This window comes from Anguilla rostrata, chromosome 2, assembly GCF_018555375.3.
Source record: "Anguilla rostrata isolate EN2019 chromosome 2, ASM1855537v3, whole genome shotgun sequence".
NCBI lineage: Eukaryota > Metazoa > Chordata > Actinopteri > Anguilliformes > Anguillidae > Anguilla > Anguilla rostrata.
This window is the reverse complement of record NC_057934.1, coordinates 35,170,617-35,190,759: the sequence shown is the minus strand read 5'-3', so window position 1 is coordinate 35,190,759 and position 20,143 is coordinate 35,170,617. Positions and strand designations below refer to the sequence as shown.

General features: G+C 42.5%; 1 protein-coding gene across 9 annotated transcripts in view; it reads left to right on the top strand.

Annotated features, from left to right (window-relative positions):
• Positions 1 to 20,143, top strand: part of atp6v0a1a (ATPase H+ transporting V0 subunit a1a) — a 33,359-nt gene that overhangs the window by 9,662 nt on the left and 3,554 nt on the right. For 4 of the 9 annotated variants that reach the window (XM_064321800.1, XM_064321796.1, XM_064321798.1 and 1 more), the window contains 12 exons: positions 2,015 to 2,227; positions 5,813 to 5,963; positions 6,371 to 6,510; positions 6,937 to 7,100; positions 7,220 to 7,310; positions 7,450 to 7,568; positions 7,881 to 8,097; positions 8,216 to 8,323; positions 8,705 to 8,902; positions 11,670 to 11,687; positions 13,031 to 13,148; positions 13,774 to 13,945. In XM_064321800.1, coding sequence (XP_064177870.1) covers positions 2,015 to 2,227; positions 5,813 to 5,963; positions 6,371 to 6,510; positions 6,937 to 7,100; positions 7,220 to 7,310; positions 7,450 to 7,568; positions 7,881 to 8,097; positions 8,216 to 8,323; positions 8,705 to 8,902; positions 11,670 to 11,687; positions 13,031 to 13,148; positions 13,774 to 13,945 — 1,709 coding nt within the window. The remainder of the gene's footprint in view (positions 1 to 2,014; positions 2,228 to 5,812; positions 5,964 to 6,370; positions 6,511 to 6,936; positions 7,101 to 7,219; positions 7,311 to 7,449; positions 7,569 to 7,880; positions 8,098 to 8,215; positions 8,324 to 8,704; positions 8,903 to 11,669; positions 11,688 to 13,030; positions 13,149 to 13,773; positions 13,946 to 20,143) is intronic. The other 5 variants (XM_064321803.1, XM_064321801.1, XM_064321805.1 and 2 more) reach the window with 3 other exon arrangements.

Here is a 20,143-nt window from a genome sequence, read left to right as displayed (position 1 = left end):
AGCAGTTAGCCTTGAGCCTTTGACTTTGAATTTGTCCTAATGACAAAATTTGGGGATTTTGTCATTAGGAGAAGGTTACATTTGTTATTTTGAGAAAGCTGAAAAACTTTTGCGAAAGGACATTATTTCCATTTTAAGAACTGTTCCACACAAATACTGTTTCACATTCTCCATGTGACTTACGTACTTATCTGGAGGGTATGCTCATTCCCTGGTTATCTGCTCCCTGCTTACAGGAAGTCATGATATGACTAGATACAACCTTTATAAATTTTATGATTAATCGTCTAATTCATGATGGGGAGTTTAAGTATTACCTAATTATTACCTTTGGATTATTTCCAAATCTGCCGAGGCAACAAAGATGTCTACTAAGATCATAAGTAGAATGCAGTTGGGAGAACATTTTGGAGAACACGTTGAAAACACAAGAAAAACACATTGCCCAACATAAGTACCAACCTTAAATCAGTAGGAATCAAGCAAGTTTTAGAAGTAGTTCCAAAATTACCTTCAATGTACAATTTGAAGACAATAAGATGGGTTGGTGATAAGTTGGGTGTCTTCATAGCACATGTACATGGAGATTCGTATAATAAAGCGCAGTCCAAGTATTAGTATTCTTTTTTAGGTTGGTGCTGTTGTTTTGGCATGCATTAACGCCTCCGTAGTTTTCTGTGTGTGTTTGTACTTGAAATATTCCATTCTGAAACACCACATAGTGTTTGTAATGGGTTAATACAGTAGGGAAGCAGAGGATTTCTGAGCTCAGAGTTTGTTTTTGGCACCTGTTGCTGGCCATGAGTTCAGTAATCTGTATTTGTGCCAGCCTGTGCTAGGCACTCACTGATGGGGGGTGTGGGACCGTGGATAGCACTATCTACCCTCTGCATCTGGGCCAAGCTGCACCAGGAAAGCCAGCAGTCCAGGCCACTGACTCAGGGGCTATTGTTAACACTCCCCTGCCACAGGGATGAAGGCCTTCTCCTTGTATTCTGTTGAAGTCTATTTCAATGTAATACCCAGAGCCCTACTGCTAATGTGGTCCAGGAACCAGAAATACACTACACACAGTGCTAATGAGTTATTGAATGTCAGACTGTATATAATATTAGATTGAAAGAGTTGTGCATATAAATAAAGTAGTTTCTCTGAACACTGTTATGGTTAGCAGCAGAGAGCTGGGATGAGCCTGTGCTCTTGCGTTTGTCATTCCCTGGATCACAATTTGTTTGGGGCTCATAAAATCCTTTCCTTATTAGGGTAGGAAAAAAGGGACTGTCTCATTCCTCTCTTCACCCCAAAAGGGGGATGATCCGGCCCAGCAGGGCTACCTCTGCCCACCCCCGCACGCCCACGCTAAAAGAGCGACCACGTTTGACAAGCTTCTGGGGCAGTGCTGGCCTCCGCCACCCCCGTAGTGACTTGCTAGGCCAGCTGCGTTTCTTCAAATGCACCAGCTCCCACCGGAGGTGTCGGATATCGAATGCCTGACAGGTCACTCTTCAGACTGCCCCTTTGTGACTGCCGACGACAAGCGGTTTCATCACCCGTCCCGCTGTTTGGGTGTGGTTACGCTCACGTGTGTGTGGGTTGTTGTGCCTGGCGATATGGGTGGCTGTGTGAGTGGGTGTCACTGTGGTGTCTGATAATCTCAGGACATAGACCCTCTCTGAGTCAGAGCCATTATGTTCTGATGCACAGACAGAGCCCTCTGTAGCCTTCCAGTGGGTACTGTAGCATGTAAAACCTTTGCTTTTGTCAAGCTGCATAGCCTAGTAAATCCTTCTAATTAAGCTAAATCCAGCAACACTCAAGCCAGTAGATAAAGATCTAACATTGTTTAACTGTTGCTGGGATACATGATGTTAATACATAGATCTTGGCCAAATATGAAGCGTGGCTAACAATAGATGTAACGTGCCATAGTCTTGAAGTGTCATCTTATTGGCTGACTGTCACTTTCTTTTTGCATAAGTCCTTATTTGCTCTGACCGCCTCTGTGTACTTCTAGGTGCTGAACCAGACGGAGGATCATCGTCAAAGGGTCCTCCAGGCTGCGGCCAAGACAGTGAGGGTGTGGTTCATCAAGGTCAGGAAGATGAAGGCCATCTATCACACGCTCAACCTCTGCAACATCGACGTCACCCAGAAGTGTTTGATCGCCGAGGTGTGGTGCCCGGTCTCTGACCTGGACTCCATCCAGTTTGCCCTGCGGAGAGGCACTGTGAGTTCACCAGTCGTGTTTAGTGATCTGATCTCCAGGTTGAAGTAATAATAATGACTAATAACAACAAACTGTCCCATATTAGTGATAAGAGCCCTTTTAATTGCCTTATAATGGGCTTAATCAATTCTCTTTGTTAGTCGGTCATTTCAACCAATCGTTGACTCCTCTGTGGAGAGCAGTGTTTTCAATGTTTCCAGACTGTGGCGCACGTCATTACGCTGAAACAGAGTGCTTCACCAAATCAAGCCATACTACAGGCCAGTCCTATCTGATTTAATTCTCTTACACACAAGCTGTATAGCAGTAGCAAGTCTACACTTAATATCAGAGCCCTTAGCCAAGCACAATAGAGTGTCTGCCAAGTCTGTTAAACGCCATTGTTGGACTGTTGTACCGGCCTGAAGCCATTTCCTGTTTTTATTATGATTATTAGTCACTTAAATGGTGTATTGCCAAATTTCCCCCAAAAAAAATGCTGTACTCACATCAGGAGCCGCTGCCCACGGACCCACGTTCAGATCCCCTCTGCGCAGCCATGGGTTCGATTCCTGGCCATGAATGGCTCTCTGAATAAAGTGGAAAAACATAGGAGGGCTGTCCTCTCTCCTTTAAATAAAGGGAAATTTAAATACTGTACCTGTTTTGTACGGTACAATTTAAAGACATCCAGGGTTGTTCAGTAAGGGGAATAAACGGCTGTCCTATTTTCAGTAGGCTGCTACGATATGTATCTCCCATTGAAATCAGGTTGTTTCTGAAAGAACTCGGGCAAATGTTCAGGGGCATAGCTGCTAGGCCTCATGGGAGCGGAGAATGAGAGGAAAATTTATGCAGTTGGTGCTGAGCAAATGGAAACGTTAAGTCTGTCCTCAGTTCCAATGACTCATTTACTCTGAGGGAGGGAATGTTCCCGCTTCTAACCCCCAGACCTGTTTGGACAGTGCTAGGGCTGGGACCAGGGGACCCGTTTTCATGTTTTGGAGGTTTGTTCCTGGCAGGCGAAAGCTAATCCTTGGGTCAGATCAGAGCATGTGAAGGGAGTGGGGCAGACGAAATTTGACTGGAGCGTGGCGCGAGGGTTTCAAAGGATGGAACGTTGGTCTTTTCCCTCCAGTATCACTCACTGACAGGCTTTGCGCGTGAGCACACAGAAAACCTCTTCTCCATTTTCTTTACTCCTAACCCACAGCAATTAATTAGCTACATTTGCTAAGCAGTGTGTTGAATATTTTCGCAAGGAGACGGACAAATAGGTGCACCATAAATAATTAAATACATAATGAGTATGATGTAATATTTCCCTATTCAATACAAGCTATTACTCTGATTTAATTAGTAAACAATACAGACTACAAATTTATAGTAATCATTCATTAAGTGTTTTCATATGGAGTGAGAGCAATGTTGAGAGACTTTACAGTATCTGAGTTAAAGTCAAACCCGACACATACTTTTGCAGTCTAAGACTGGTCTGTACGACTGGGTCACAGCTGATTCATTTGGTTTGATGTTGAATCTACTTTCAGTCCTATGGAATTCTCACAGTTGACATAAAATATGAGCCGTTTGAAAGCACGCTGGACTCCCACTGTTTGTTGCGAGACTTTATGAGTCTCTGGGACTAATTACAGTCTCAGGTTGTGGGTCCATAGAGTTCTTGGAGAATTGGAATGGCTTAGTGTTGAATTTATGACTCTCATAGCATTCGAAATCAACTAGTCTTACCTTTTCATAATTATGGTCAATATTTTCATATTTAGACTTACTGAGCCTTTTGAGTGACACGCCCACAGCTGTACTAACAAAAATACACAGCTGTGGAGCATTCCATGCTTGTCCTCTTGCCCATCAGAGCTTGGGCTTTTGGGAGTTGTATGTTACTGTACGTTATATTAATAGATTCTGGAGCTTTCTTCCGCAACTCCTGAAGGACCAAGCCAGTCTGATTATCTTTTCCTCTGCATCATCAAACCCTTCCGCTCCCACAGAGGTGGAGCAGTAAAGACACCCCGAGCTCCATGGCTGCTGACAGGGTGTGTGCCTTTAGTGGATGAATGAGGATTCACACCCACACGGAGACCGTGATGCAGTGGCTCACTGGGAGCTCTGGCCTCCATGATGGAATTCCTCCAGGTTAAGGGTCAGAATGGGAGAGGGTCCTCGGAATCTCAACCCAAACTTTTAACATAGCTGCGGGAAATTTACGCCCCCACCCCCCACGTCTCTCCCATGAAAAAGTGCAGTGCAGTATGCACGTAATAGGGTGAGGCTGCAGGTTGGGAAGCAAGGCTGAGTTTTGATGGCCAGACCTGGGCTTTGTGTGTTTAGGTGTGTATTGAGTCATCCATTGCCAGAGATTGAAATAAGACTCCTAATACATAGCAGTTTGAGCCATTCCTGTTCTTACCGTAAGCAGGTTAGCATAACGCCAACACATGTCCGCTGATCTGCTTTTAATAAATGCTGGTCTGGCTCAAACTGCCATGGACGTGCCATAATGTGTTGTTTCCATCTGCGCTTGGCACGTTGTAAATTCCATTTCTATATACGCAAGCCTGTTTTTATATGGTGTTTGGCATGTGCACATGACTGGGTCTGCCAGTGAGGTGAGGACAGCAGAGATTTTGCTTGTTGTCACAATACATCAAGTGGCCGTGTGTTTGCCACTCGCCTTTGGCTGGTAAGTACTGTGGAAATATTTGGATGAGTGAAAAGGGGAAGTTCTCTCAAAAGGAGCTTTAGATTATTGTCCTTTTTTAATAACTGGTTTCTGGTGAATGCTGACATTGAGACATTTGCTCCCATTTTACTAAAAAGCAGTAGGAAAATAGCTGCTATGAATACAAGAATAATTAAGCAATGGCTGTGCAGCGCTGAGATTCCTTCCTAACAATTTCTATCATTAGGCCTGGAAATAGGCCCAGGAATTTACGAGTTACCAAACATAGATTAACCAGAAGTGGATTGAAAGAATGAAGCAAGCGAGACTGAGAAGGGTGTGCCTGCAGTGAGAATCTCCTACTGCTGTTGATACTGAGTGATGTGCAAAATATGAACACCTGCGTTTCTCCCACTTGTGAATACGCTTCGCTCGGCGTGTCCACATATGGAACATTTTTTCCTTCTTATCAAGTTCCTGTTGTCCATATTGCTGGTTGCTAAACAGTAGTTGTCAGGTTTTTAGTGAAGTTTCAGTGGTTCTTCAAACTAGACACACTGCAAGCTTACCTATAAAGTGTGTAACATTTGCAGCAGAAAAGAGGAATAGATTGTTCAGTGTTTGTTGTGCAGTTTGTGGGTCCCGTGTGTTTTAAGGAGAGTGGGAAAATCTGCCCTCCTTAGAATTTTTTTCTTTATGCAGACAGATAGAATGCTGAGAGGGTTACGGATAGAGATGGCACTGCTGCTGAGAAAGTTCCAAGTTGACAATCAAACCCTTTCCCGCACGGAAGGAATTGCACATGGCTGAAAATCGACTCCCCTAAGGCCTGCGCCACATATCTTGCTGGGTCCAGTGTGTTTCTTGGTAAATTAAAATGGTGACCATGTGATGAATTCTCCAATTCTCCTATGCGTCTGCAGGAGAGAAGTGGCTCAACGGTGCCCTCAATTCTCAACAGGATGCAGACCAAGCAGACCCCGCCCACATACAACAAAACCAACAAGTTCACTTCCGGCTTCCAGAACATCGTGGATGCTTATGGAATTGGGACCTACCGGGAGATCAACCCAGGTCTCACTTTTTGACTGCTTGGCCATTAGCACACACATCTACCAGCTCCACCATTGTAATTGGCAAGGGTGTACTTGGTATAACCATTATGATTTTTGTGCAAATTTTGAATTTAAGCATTTTGACCGTATTGTTAGCATTGACTTACATTGAAACAGGTGATTGAAACACCTATACTGGATCCAACTGCACTGGCGCAGGTGAGTAACATCTCTCAACAAGACCAGGAAGTGAGCTTCAGAAACGCATCCCGGTTTTGGCGGCTTGCTTCCATCAGACCATTGTCTGGTGTTGTTTTATACAAATTAGCTGCCTGCTGAAGGCCTGGAATGATTCTAACTGCTATGAGGGATCTACTCATTTTACTGTTTATATAATGCTGTCTTTCCCCACATTCCTTCCTGTAGCCCCCTACACCATCATCACCTTCCCTTTCCTGTTTGCGGTCATGTTCGGGGACATGGGCCACGGGCTGCTAATGACCGGTGCTGCCCTCTATCTGGTCCTGAGGGAAAGCCGGCTCCTCTCCCAAAAGAGTGACAATGAGGTAGGGAGAGACCTCGTTTAGATGTTTTTTTGAGTTACACATGAAATATTTGATTTTGCTTTTCTTGTGATTGTAAATCAAATTGGGTAAGTCATCAAGAGCACTCTCTCTTTTCTGTTGTTTTCCTGAATCCACCTAATTGTACAGTACATGCCACAATCTGAGGAGAGAATAAAAAAGAAAAGCTTGAGAGACAGCCGTATTGTTGAACACTGCTATGCCTGGAAAGCTTTACAGAGTAAAAGCATAACTTGACAGTTTAAGGAAATTTTCAGGAACAAAACCCTTCACATTGTAAGCCATTGAACTGGGAACTGAGAACATGTTATCCTTCATATGAAATAACAAAAAGACTCTTTGCTCTTTTACCTTTGGTTTGCAAATCCAGAACTGGGTAGTTGATGGCAGCATCTGTTCCCTGTGTAGATTTTTAGCATGATCTTTGCTGGACGGTACATCATCCTGCTGATGGGAATCTTCTCCGTCTACACTGGAATCATCTATAATGACTGCTTCTCCAAATCACTCAACATGTTTGGCTCTGGTTGGAGTGTCAGGCCCATGTTCGGGTCAAAGGGTGCAAACTGGACGTAAGTGGGTACCTTATAGCTTCTAGTTGAGTGTTTTTAAGTATGCTTTCATCACTACAGTAACCCATTGTCATAAGTGTAAAAGAGACTGCCAATATGATTAAATTCTATGTCTTCAGATTTGAGACCCTTGATACTAATCCAGTCTTGCAGTTGGATCCGGCAATACCAGGAGTCTTCAATGGGCCCTATCCTTTAGGTATTGACCCGGTAAGTGTTCAGTTTTTAACTCTGGGTATTGCATGATGAAAGGACAATCTGCTCCTCTTGTATATATATGGTATTTATTTGGAAAAATGTTGGACAGAAAAGACCAAATGTTTTTCATTTAACCTGTTTTGTGCTGTAGATCTGGAACATTGCCACTAATAAGCTGACGTTCCTCAACTCCTTCAAAATGAAGATGTCTGTCATCCTGGGGGTCATCCACATGCTGTTTGGTGTCAGCCTCAGCTTGTTCAACCACCTGTAGGTAACAGGCAGGGCCTGTATTCTCTGGTAATTGGAGATCAAGTATCATGAAGTTGGGTGGAGCTACTATATTCTGCCAGAAACTCCTAAATTTGAACCAATCATTGTTTATAGTAATCATTGTTGGAGAGGCAAAACCTTTTGGTTGGTTCAAACGAGCTGGTGATTGACAGCGAAGTATAGCTCCACCTAGTTTTTTGTCATGCCTCATTTTCCTAACACTAGTAGTCCGTCTATCCTCCATCTCATGACATCAGTTGACCTTGGACATGCAGTGCAAACTGAGGTACCATGGTTGATTTTTCCCAGGTACTTCAAGAAACCCCTGAACATCTTTCTGGGCTTCATCCCCGAGATTGTCTTCATGAGCTCCCTTTTTGGCTACCTGATCCTGCTCATCTTCTACAAATGGGGAGCGTATGACGCTGTCACCTCTAAGGATGCACCCAGCCTGCTCATCGCCTTCATCAACATGTGCCTCTTCAACTACAGTGACCCCACTAACAAAGCCCTCTACAGAGGACAGGTGACGGCCACACCTGTCCCTCTGCCCAGTGGCACCAGATGCGTGGGAGGAAAAAAAAGACAACTTTTAGCCCCCTCTGTGTGTCTGCAATCTAACCTCTCTCTGTTTGACTCTATAGATGGGGATCCAGTGTTTGTTGGTGGTGATTGCCCTTGCATGTGTTCCCTGTATGCTGATAGTGAAAACAATGGTGCTTCGGCGTCAGTACCTTTGGAGGAAGCACCTGGTATGTCCATCTGCGCTGTATACATGCCCATGCCTTCTCTGACGTGTGTATGAGCCCTGAAAAAATGACATTAAACTTGCACCTGGGTTTGTCTCTTAAAATGAAACACTTAAGGCATACCTTGGGTTGGCTGTAAACTAAGAAAAAACTATTTTTTTCCATGAGCTTTGAAGAAAAGACTAGACATTTTGCTTGAATTGAATAACAGATGTGTGGGAAGATTTAATTCATACCATAAATGCAGCGTTTTCCTGTTTGACCCATGCATCTGTCAAGCGTTCACGCATAAATTATGACTGTTTGGCAGGTACTTCAAGTACCCAGTCAAATAAACCCAAGGCATGCTTTAAGCCAAAAAAGTCTTGTGGATTTTGCATCTAGTCACAGAAGATAGAAGAAAGGCCTGCTGAGAATCTAGAAAATTTAGAGCAGACAGGCGTGTCTTCATCATGCACCGGACTCACTCAACAGGGCACACAGAAATTTGGTGGGATCCGGGTCGGTAACGGGCCCACGGAAGATGAAGCTGAGATAATCCAGCATGACCAGCTCTCGCAGCATTCCGAGGACGAGAATGAGGTGAGTGCCTGGCCACGCGGAACCACGCCCCCTTGGAACACCACCTCGCATGCACCCCCTGCTGACCGGCTCTAGACTTGCATACAGTCTGCCCAAATTGTGCATGAGACATTTAACTTTAGAAATTCCTGTGCACCCTCTTTCATCCAAGTCCCCAGAACCAAGCTCACTCCTTTCGGTTTACAGCAACATTATGTATTCGATCTACACTGTTATTAGTGGTTTGCTTCTGTATCACTCTTAATTAAAAGTTTACTACTTGGGTTGAACATGGCAACAAAACTGGCAGATATTTGTACAAGTTGCTGTTGTGGGGTGTAATTTCAGCCCAGCAGCTGGTTGGGCCCAGTGTGCACTATAAATAAAAATCAGCCATAAACTTGAATGGAACCACCTTGAATTGTAAATTCATCAACATGTGTCACATAGTGTGGAAACCATTCATTCTAAATGCATAGAATTTCCATAGATCTAAACTCTAAACATTGGCTTAGAAGAGAGATGAGGCAGGGGGAGTGAATGGAAATATATATAAGAATTTTTAATTATTTATTTCACTCCATTTCACAGTGATCACAAATACAGTGAAACCGATTCAAAGGGTATATCCAAGCTGGTACACTGCAACTCACAGAAAACATAAGCACCCTGACCTCAAAATGTCTTCGTTGGGAAGATGCAAACACAGACGGAACAGAACATTAACATTTTTCCAGGGAAATGTTCAGTTTGTTTTTCTACAGCCATCGCCTAGTTTCTGAAGGATATGAAACAATGCTGCATGTCCTCCACTGGCCAGGCTTCAAACCACTGGCTGTGCATTTTCTTTAATTCCACTTTTTTCTGACATTCTCAAACAGGAAACTCTACAATGGAGCTTGTGGTGGTTAAATTCAGATCTATTGGTTTAAGGGAGGACATTTTGCTTTATTTATCAACTTATATAAGCCTTTCAAACAATTAGCAGTTATGTAAGGTGGAGTTTTATATGAATGCCATCTCAGTACTCATAATTAGTGATACAAAACCTCCTTGCTGTTAAACAAACAGTCCTTTTATTTATAGATGGATATACAGACAAACCAAGCAAATGCTTTCACCAACACTAGACATCCACGGACAGCACTGACCCACGAAGAATAACATCAAAAACAGCAAGCACGTGGCACCTTGCACTGATACTAATGCATGGTGGATTGGCTGCTGTGCACAAGCCCAAATACTCCGTAGATGGATGAAAACAGTTAGCATTATATATAGATCAGAAACTTTCCTCATTATGTAATTTATACCTATTTATATTTATTGTAGGCAGGAATTGTGGACCAAGTTTGTTCAACAAGTAATAGCACAACACAAATAGCACAACTATTTGATGCCCTACACATAATAGCAAGGATGTTCTGTTTTCATTATAGAGCTACGATCTCCATAGCCAACAGGCTTCCCCATTGCTTTAAAATAGTGTACCGTTTCTCAAAAATATGAATAACTCACTTGAGCTTAGGTGGGGCAGGGTGCTACAGAAAACCTGTACAATTAACTGAATTACCTGCTAAAGCACAGTCGGCCTAACCACCAGGGTATGATCACCTCAGTTGTTTGCTGAGCTGACCAGCTTTTGTTCTCTCCTCACCTGACCAGACTGAGTTATTGCCATGAATGTGTTTAATCCTTTAGGATTGCGTGATGCATCAGACTGTGCCACTCACTGTGTGTGAGGGTGCAGTCGATGCTCAAATAACAGATGTTCTGGAATAAGGACTGTTCCAGGCAGCTGGGCCTGGGCCTCAGGTCCTGCACCGCGTCACTGCCTTCTCTCGTCATTTCCTGTTGACTGTGACGATGGTGGTTATATTCACTTTCTCATTCTTGATATTTGGTCTGCAAAGCAATGCTTGTTTATTGGGATGGAATGGGGAAGTGAATAATAAAAGAGAATATCTTGAAAGTAGCAGACAAATTGTATTCAACTCCCAGTTGGAGCCTAAAGTTTGTGCTTTGGACTACAGTATGGGTTGCCAGATGCTGGGGTGTGCACACATGCCGTCCTATGCTGAATAGCCGCATTTCCACAGTCTGGCTGGCTAGATTGAGCCAAAACGTTGAGCCTAAAAGTGTACTTAAGGAAGCTTATGCCTAAAGCCTTCTGCTAAAGACTTAGACTGTTGGCCCATTTGCTTGTCTGTTGTGTGGTGGGGGGTGGCTTTGAGGTCCATTGTCACTCTGAATTACTTCCCATTCAAATGGCACCTTGCCATTGAAAGATAAATGCTAACTAATGTATTTTGAGGAACTGTTCATTTTAACTCTACCATTGACTATGCCCATGGTCCTTTACCCTGACTGGCCCGATGAGGTGTTCTGAAGGACTAAAAGCACATAAATGAAACACTGCCTGAGCTTGGAAGTTGCTCTGGAACAGCAGGAAGCACATACTTACTTGCCCTTTATTGGCAAGGCTGTGGAAATGGAGCTAACGATCATCTGAAGGCATACAAATACAAACGGAAGCTGAACGTGGCTTTAAGTCTGATTCAGCAAGGACTGCCCTACACTGCATTGAAGGGAAAATGTGCACTACCCAGCAGGCAAAGACAAAATTTGTGCCACTAGCGTGGAACAGTTCTTGTATCTGGAACAAGGCACGCTGTTCCATGCAAGACATGCCATTTTGCATCAGTGTCAGTTCCCCGTTTTATAACTTTTGTTGTGACCATTGCTTTCTGGACTCTGCAACTAAACCTAACCTGTGGTTATTTTCAAGCCCGCTGAGGAGGAAGTGGTAAGAGGCAACTGCACGTTCCCTGCATCTCGCTCGTCTGTCCGCCTGTCCCCCATGTCGTCGTCTGTCTCCATCACCCGTGTGTCCATGTGCCTCGCCTGATTCCGCCCTCACACTTTTCATTGTTCCGACTGAGGGGGGCCAGTGTGTCTGTGGTGCTGGGTCTCTGGGTATTGTGTGGGCGAGGTGTCTCCTTGCAGCTGTGGTGATTGGCTTGGACCTTGGTCCTGTAATTCAGCAATTCTGAATGGGGGTAGACTCTGCCATCCATCGTATTGGACGGGTGGCCTTTGTATGATAATCCAAATTATTTATTTTGATTAATTGAGATCAGGCGCTGAATAAATTTGAATATTTCTGAGATCCCTGCTCACACTTTCTGCATTCAACCAGCTGAAGGTAAGATGTCACAATGTCACATGCTATTTCCACCTCTCACCATCTACATTTCAGCATCTTCAGTTACAGTCATGCCTTGAAGCTGTAGCTTGACAAAGAGGCTGACGGTTCACCCTGTTTCAGAAGAATCTACTGCGGGTGAACGTGTTATGATTATGACTGAAGCATCACAAACCATGACTATCCATTGTTCTGCTTTCACCAGTATGTGTTCCTCCTGGTTTGTTTGGTAAATCATTATACTCTCTAGATTGGAGTTTAAAGTAGAGGCACTGGATGGAAAATAGACGCTTGATCCCATCCAAACAAAATATAAGAGGAAAATCCGCTCCTGCTTGCCTTTCATGCTTTCATTGTCCATGGGAGCCAGCCTTCTAGTACATGGCTCTCTGCACATGAACGCCTGTTTAGGTAGTAATGCCCCAGCAATACAATGATTGTATATGCATATTCAAGAAGGAAGTTTGTCTTTCATAAGCAAGAATCTGGATTGACCTTGCCAACAACAAGGCCTTGAAGGCTTAAGATATAATTCTTTGGATGTTTTGGATGTTAAATAAACAGACTGGATACTGTAGCAGCATACTTTCTTATTTAGTTAAGAATGGAATGCACATTTTTTAAGTGGTTCAAACATTTTTTGGAGGTCAAACATTAAATCCAAGAGAGATATGAAATTATATCCAGTTTAATATGTAATGATGAATGAAGAACCCTGTTTGAAAATGTGGACATGGCATTGATAAGATCTCAAAATGAGAAATAATATTACCTTTGGACAGAGTATGAGCAGGTTGGAACATTACACTGGCCTACTGGGACATTGAAATTGCTCATTTTAATAGTTTTTGGAAAATAGTAGCACTTTACCTTCTCTAAACAGGGAATCCTGAGTAGTAGCATACCTGCTGCCTCTTACCCTAACTGCTGTCTCTTCCATCCAGTTTAACTTTGGAGATGTAGCAGTCCATCAGGCCATCCACACCATAGAGTACTGCCTGGGCTGCATCTCCAACACTGCCTCCTACCTACGGCTGTGGGCTCTGAGCCTGGCCCACGCACGTGAGTATCACCAGAGGCGTAGTCTCCACCCAAGTCACTCTACCTTTGGAGTCTCTGGAGGAGGACATTTGTTCACGAGATTGATTTCCACTAAAGGTCCTGTAACCTCATTGGTTCTAAACAGTTTTAGCCAGCTTTGAGTAGGTTGGTAAGTAAGTTTATCGATGCACCACCAGGGACGTTTTTTCTGGTTTGAATGACCATCTCCGGTTGGAGCACCATTTACAGAAGATAATCATTCATCAGAAAAAATAACAGTCTGATGGTTTGCTAGCAAAGTATATCCCCAGGGAGTTGGACCGACTTATCTCACATCGGAATGTCAGCCTCATCAGGCTCATAAATAAGTCGTAATTTTATAAGCCTTACGGGTGTATCTACCCATGCATGTCTGATCTCTGGTTGAGATTCCAGGCCTCAGGCCTTTCCTGTCCCTCCTTGTCATGTTCATCTTTTCAAGAGTTCTCTTATGTCAGTTTATCATGGACACCTACCTTTAGTTGGACAATGTAAAGAGTTTTGTGACATAATCAGGTAGGGTAATATCCAAACATAACTGAAAGATCAGTACAACCTGAAGATCCTCAAGATCCTCTCTTTTCTCCTGCCTTTCTCATGGCAACAGAGCTGTCAGAGGTCCTGTGGACCATGGTGATGCACATTGGGCTGTCGTCAAGGAGCTACGGTGGGTTCTTTGGCCTGTCCATCATCTTCTCGGCCTTTGCCACTCTAACCGTCTGCATCCTGCTGATCATGGAGGGCCTGTCAGCCTTTCTGCACGCGCTCCGTCTGCACTGGTGAGTTCGAGCATCAGTGAAGGATAAGATAATATCCTTATTGTTATGGTGAGAATATTTGCTTATGTTGTATCACTACAGGCTTATAGATACCTACAATTTACTCTCATATTTTTGTCTTTTGCATTTATCCTGTCAGTATAGTTATTAATAATAATCATTCAAGGTGCTTCACACTGGTTGACAACCCATTTTAAGAAAGATTAATTGAAGTAAATACTATACCTGATGAAAAACACATTTTCTAATGTACAAAAATACCAAGTTACTCACATACCAAACACTGTGTAAATCATTAATTCAAACTGGCAAAATCTAGGCCTGCCATTAAAAGTATTGATATCAAAATTATGGTAAGTTATAAGAAAAAATATTGACTCAAATTGAGCAAGCTGTATTCCAAAGCAATGCTCCCAATGTTTCCTAAATTGTTTCACGTAACTTACTTGACTTCATACAAAACTTAATGACTGTGTTTTGAAATGTTAATTTAATTTAGAACAAATGTTAAACATTAATTTAGAAATGTGGCGATGCAGGGTAGCTACAGGTGAAAAGGTGCAGCAGGAATTTGAACCGATTACTGATTTTTTTACTGAAAATGAGAGACCACTGCTCACCCCACATGATGTGTTCCAGTGGATGTACTGTATAATTCAGTCAGGATTGCACAGCAAAACATTGGAAGCATTTGTGCTGGTTCACCATTAGAAAGGTCTGAATAGCCTTGAATGAATTAAGGTTTGTGTTTGCTTCTCCTTGTGGATATCACCACTGATATTTCAATGAGCTCTTTGAATTTTCTAAGCAAATTTAAGATACATATCTTCCTTAAGGGTTATTATTGTTCACTCAACTGAACTTGAAAGGTTGAAATGCTTCAAGATATTTTTTCATTTTGAAATGGCCATTAAAATCTATTTAGGCCTGTCTTTGCACTGGGTCTTTAATAGTTAAATGCAACCTGAAAAACCACCCATGTGACTGCATATCAAAAGAGATAGCTCAAGGGAAATTTTCGAGGATTCCAGTGTTGTGAAAACTTGATTTGGGGAAAAAAAATTCCTGGAGAGAAAGCTGCTTATATTCTGCCTTTTTAACGAGGGCCATTGGAATGTGGGGCTCCAAAGGTAAGGTTTATTTTTTTTAACCTTCTTTGTATGCTATAAGCTAGTAAGAACTAATGATGACCTTACCTTGTGGTTGTGAAATGAACTTCAGAAAGCATGTTTATGTTGGAACAGGATGGAGGCCTAATGCTTTTTTGCTTGTTTTTATAAATCAATATGGCTTATCTTAGTTCAAATGCAACTGTTTCCTAAAGCGTTTCTTAATATCAGTCTGGGGTTCTTAAGATAATTTAGAAAATAGATTATTTGTAAGAATGAACACCTATAAAATGGAAATTTCAAAATTTGTATGATGGGTATTTTAAACAGTTATTACTATAGATCAACCAGATTGTTGAATGCATTATTAACTTTAAATGTACTGTCTGCCTTGAAGGCATACAGTACTATGCAGGATTTTTTAACCTTGTATTTACAATCAGAGAAGTCTCTTCCTCCGTCTTCAACCTCTCACCCCGAATACCTGGCCGAGTCACTGACACGCAAATTCATAAGAAACCACCAGTAAATTTTGAAAACCGGATATAATTTGAAATCCGGATGTTTTGGTCAAAACCCGGACGTCTGGCAACCCTAGCTGGATACCTAGAGGTAATGTTACTTACAGGTCAAACAGAAAACCAATCCTTGGTGCCAAAGTCCAGCTCTAGTTTCAATCCCTTGGCTAGCAATTCCAACAAAAAGAAATTCCAAAGGTTTAAGCTCTATTCTTGAGCACGAGGCTCTAGTGCAGACTTTGTCTGGTTTTGCTTTCAAGCTGCAAACGGACTAGCTTATTAGCGGCTAATTGCATTTGGCTGATTACTAGTTATATGTGGTTTTACCACTTGGGTGTTTATTCAGAATAATCTCAGAACAACGCTCCGTCAACGGAGAAAAGAGTGACCTGGCTGCACACATCTGTTGGACCACTCCGGTTCATTTTTGTTTTGTTCTGGTTGTACTAATGAACTGTTTTAGTTGAACTAAAGAAACAAGCTGTTAAGCGTAATTGGAATTTAAATTACCATAAAAATATGAACAAATATAAACAATCAAATATTGTGCTAGTGCGTACCAGTTGGTCCGACTAACAGATCAAGATCCTAACATACACAGGCACAAAGGCAGACAAATAGGTTTGAGTACGGAAACCCACGCACACACACACCTTGATGCGAGGTTAGTATGTGTCTTAGTGTGGGCCTTGTTCTTTTCACCGCTTGCTCTCCCTATCCGTATGCAAGATTGATGAGAGGCCTTGACAGGGGAGCACTTTTTCCGTGGCCTCTCCTCCTCTTGTTTAAACTGTTCTCTCAACTCCCTTGCAAAAATATTTGCCATTGCTGTGAGACATTCCCGTGGTCTTTCCATGCTCCGCTCTGACTCAGGTTGCTGTCTATCGTTGCCATGGCAACAGGATGGAGGGTCAGATCGACAGCGAGCGCAGGGCCCTGTCGGGGTTTCCCGTCGTGGGCTTCTGTTGGCTGTGTCCAGTCAGATTGATTGCATGTGGGTGGAGCGAATGGAAGCAGAATGGAACCTTTTTGATTGCTTGACAAGATCCTGTTGCTTTCTGATACCTATATAACTGACCCAAATCTCTCCTTCAGCAAAGATGCCGTAACGAATCCTGTTGAAGTTTGTTTATAGTATTCATTTACGTGGTGTGTCAGAATGGACATCATGCACTGCTTTTGCCTGTTAAAGCCACAGAACCTGACTTATTAGTCTTGTTTGCTGGATCTGCCCATGGTTACGCACCTTTGTGCATTAGTGTGTGTGAGTGTGCATGTGCACGGCAGCATGTTTTCATTCTCGAAAATGCCTGTCAGCAGTTGGCACTGGAGTTGGTCCACACTGGAGCCAACAAGATCAATATCTGTGCCTGGGGTGAGTTATGTCTTTAAACAGAGTTGAAAGAAATGGTTTGAAACAATAGGGCTCCGTCCAAACCCTGAACCAAGAGTCAGGGGTACAAGGGAGGGAGATTTCCATTTAGTCACATGAAATTCTTGAGCCTTTAACTGCCCACATTAACAGGACTAAAACATGACGCAAAGAAACCAATAATTTAGTCACAGAGACCAAGGAGTGGGGATCTGAAAACAATCACAGTGAACCAGAATGATGAAGAATTCTTCCATTTAAAATTATGGTTCCCAGTGCTGTTCCTGGAGATCCACTGTCCTGTAGGTTTTCACTCCAACCTTAACAGAGCATACCTCAGTCAACAACTAGAGATCTCCTTGAGCTGCAAATTAGGTGAGTTAGGTGTGCCAAATTAGGATTGAAATTAAAATCTAGATCTCCTGGATTTCCAGGAACAGGGTTGGACAACATTGATTTAAAAACTGATTGTTTCAGCACTGGAGTTTTACTGAATAGCATAACTGTTCAGACCCAATGTCTGTTTTTTATATGGAAGTATGGTTTAAATCGACTGCAAATGTGCACTAAAAACTCAACTCTGGCAGTCCCTTATGTGATGAAAATGTTTGACTTAAGCATTTAATAGAAGCATTTTTCAATTTGTCCATGTTACCCAGTCAACAGAGTTTTCTGATGCATTTGATACAGTCACACTGTAGAACATGAGTAAAAATTGATTAAAGAAATTTAATTATAAACTTTAAAAAATGCTCACTCAGTCATGAAACTTGGGTCTTATAAATTGCGTTTGGTGTAATGTAAATACCTTCAGCTTAACTAAGGAACAGTGTGTAGACTGCAGCTCCAGGGCTCCCCCTATGGGGGTAGCAGTGAAATATGAACAGGTGGGAGTGAAGTGTTCCTAGTGGGGGAGGAGGCCTGGTCTGACCTCCGGCATGGTCAGAGAATCCAGGGCGTGTCGCTGTGGGGAGAAGGGAGGGATGGGAAGGTATTTAGCAGATTGGTACAGTTGGAAATTGTGGCTGGACATCACTGTTTTTCCTGGCAGGATGCCTGGAATTTTTTCACAGTGTGCCTAGAGGAGATATTTTTTCTACTGTTCTGTCATGTTCATGAACACTTGACCTAAAGCTGTTTTCAGTGGAAAAACCTACCCATTGTTCATCCGTGATTAAGAAACATCTCATGTCAGTAAATTAAGCAGACCTCCCAGGTAGATAATTTAAAGTTTTATATTTTCATGCATTTTTGGTGCTTCATTGAAAGGTGAATGCACCTAAAATCAGCCAGATTTATCTCAAGTGTCTTTTATGTTGAAATAACACATGAATTGGAGATATACATCTTAAATGAATAACACTGTCTGAATGTTCTGCAGATTCTTTCCAAGTGTTGGGGCAGAATATGATTGTAGCCATTCTCTTCCTTCTCAGTACTGATTAAAGAGCACAGAAACAGCTTAAGAACAAAGAGGCTGGACTGAGTTTCTCAGGACACCCGCTCCTTAACCATCAGCACAGTTCAATGGCTTATCAGCATGGATAGCTGAAAAATGACTCATTTCCAAACCCACATTCCAACCCTCTTCACTCTATGCATGTAAACGTGCCCTCTTCTCTTTACAAAGTAAAAACCTTCTGTCCAACGTACAATTTCTGGCAGCTCTCAGCAGAAGCAACAGAAAAAACTTCAGGAAAATAACTACTTGAGAATACACAAAGCTAAATCCTTTCTCCTTTCCGACCTAAGTCTAGACCTTCTGAGCTTTATTTGTTCACCATCTTTAATTTGACCACAGTTTGAAGAAAGGAAGAATAGTAAAAGTGATAGGAATATGCATTCCGAGGTTGAAGGGGAACTGATTGAGCTTGAAATGTTATTTATTTTTATTTATTATTTCCCACCAGTTTGTTTCCACATGAAATAACTGACTTCAGAACTTTTTAATGGATCACTCGACTGGCAGGATTAAGTCAGAGGTGATATGACAAAAGGATTTTTAAATTGTTTTTAAAACCAAAGGAATAGCATGCTTTGTCATTATGAAACTTTTAATATGTATAATGCTCTCCAAAATGCTGTCTTGAGAATTTCAGGTGCACTTTGAATGAGTGCTGACCCTCTGCCCCAAGCACTATGTCTCTCAGGACCCTCAGATGTGCTGTTAGTTATTGGGTAGAGATGTTACAGTCCTTACCCAGGCAAACACAGCCCAGTCCCTGTCAGCTCTCATCTCCCAAACCAACATTTGCCTGCATCAGTGAGTTTATGAAATACAATTGTCAGGTTGGATCATGGAAGTCTTCGTTTTAGGTTGCAGATGGATAGATGGATTCCTATTTTAGCTTGTTGAGGCAGGGCTGTAATGTGCAACGATATTGCCTCATTTGTGATTTTATATTATATATATATATATATATATATGTGTGTGCAGAACAGATGGACCGGAGGGTGTTGTTGAACTCCTTGCAGACCGGGGAGGTAGGGATAAGGGGAAGGAGGGAAAAAAAGCTTAACACTGCAGTCTGAAGATAGAATTCATTACAAACTACAGGTCAAATTTCAATCCACTATTCAGACCGGGCATTTATATTGTCCGGTGGGGAGTACAAACCAGACCTGTGCAAATAAATTGAAAACCGAACATTCTGGTTCAAAACCGGGCATCTGATAACCCTACGTGCTACTGGCAAAAAAGTTAATTTACATCCCTGTGCTGAGGTCTAAAGTGCACTCAGCTAGGCAGTCACATAAAAGGCAGGCTTGTTCTAAGCCTTTTCTCTCTCACAAGGACTGTGCCAGTGAGGGAGAAACGTTTCCACTCTGACTTTAATCAAAAGGGAGATGAAGGATCTTTATTCACAGGAGACAACTTTGCATTTCACTCCTTATTTGGCTCTGCTGCTCTGGGAGGCTAGTTTCTGGCAGGTGCCCATGTTTTCTCCCCTGGTTGATCAGTGGAGCCCACAGCTGGGATATTAAAACAGAATTTCAGTTATGGAATACTGGATGGGGAGTTCGGCAGAACAGACACCCTAAACATCACAAACGGGGTTGTGGTTTGGTTTTTCTGAAAAAAGCTATCGAGCCACACACACACACACACACACACACACACATTCCCTTCTGTGATGAATTTTGTTCTGTACGGCTGTGAGTGAATGAATAGCACTGAATTTCAACAATACTTGTTAAA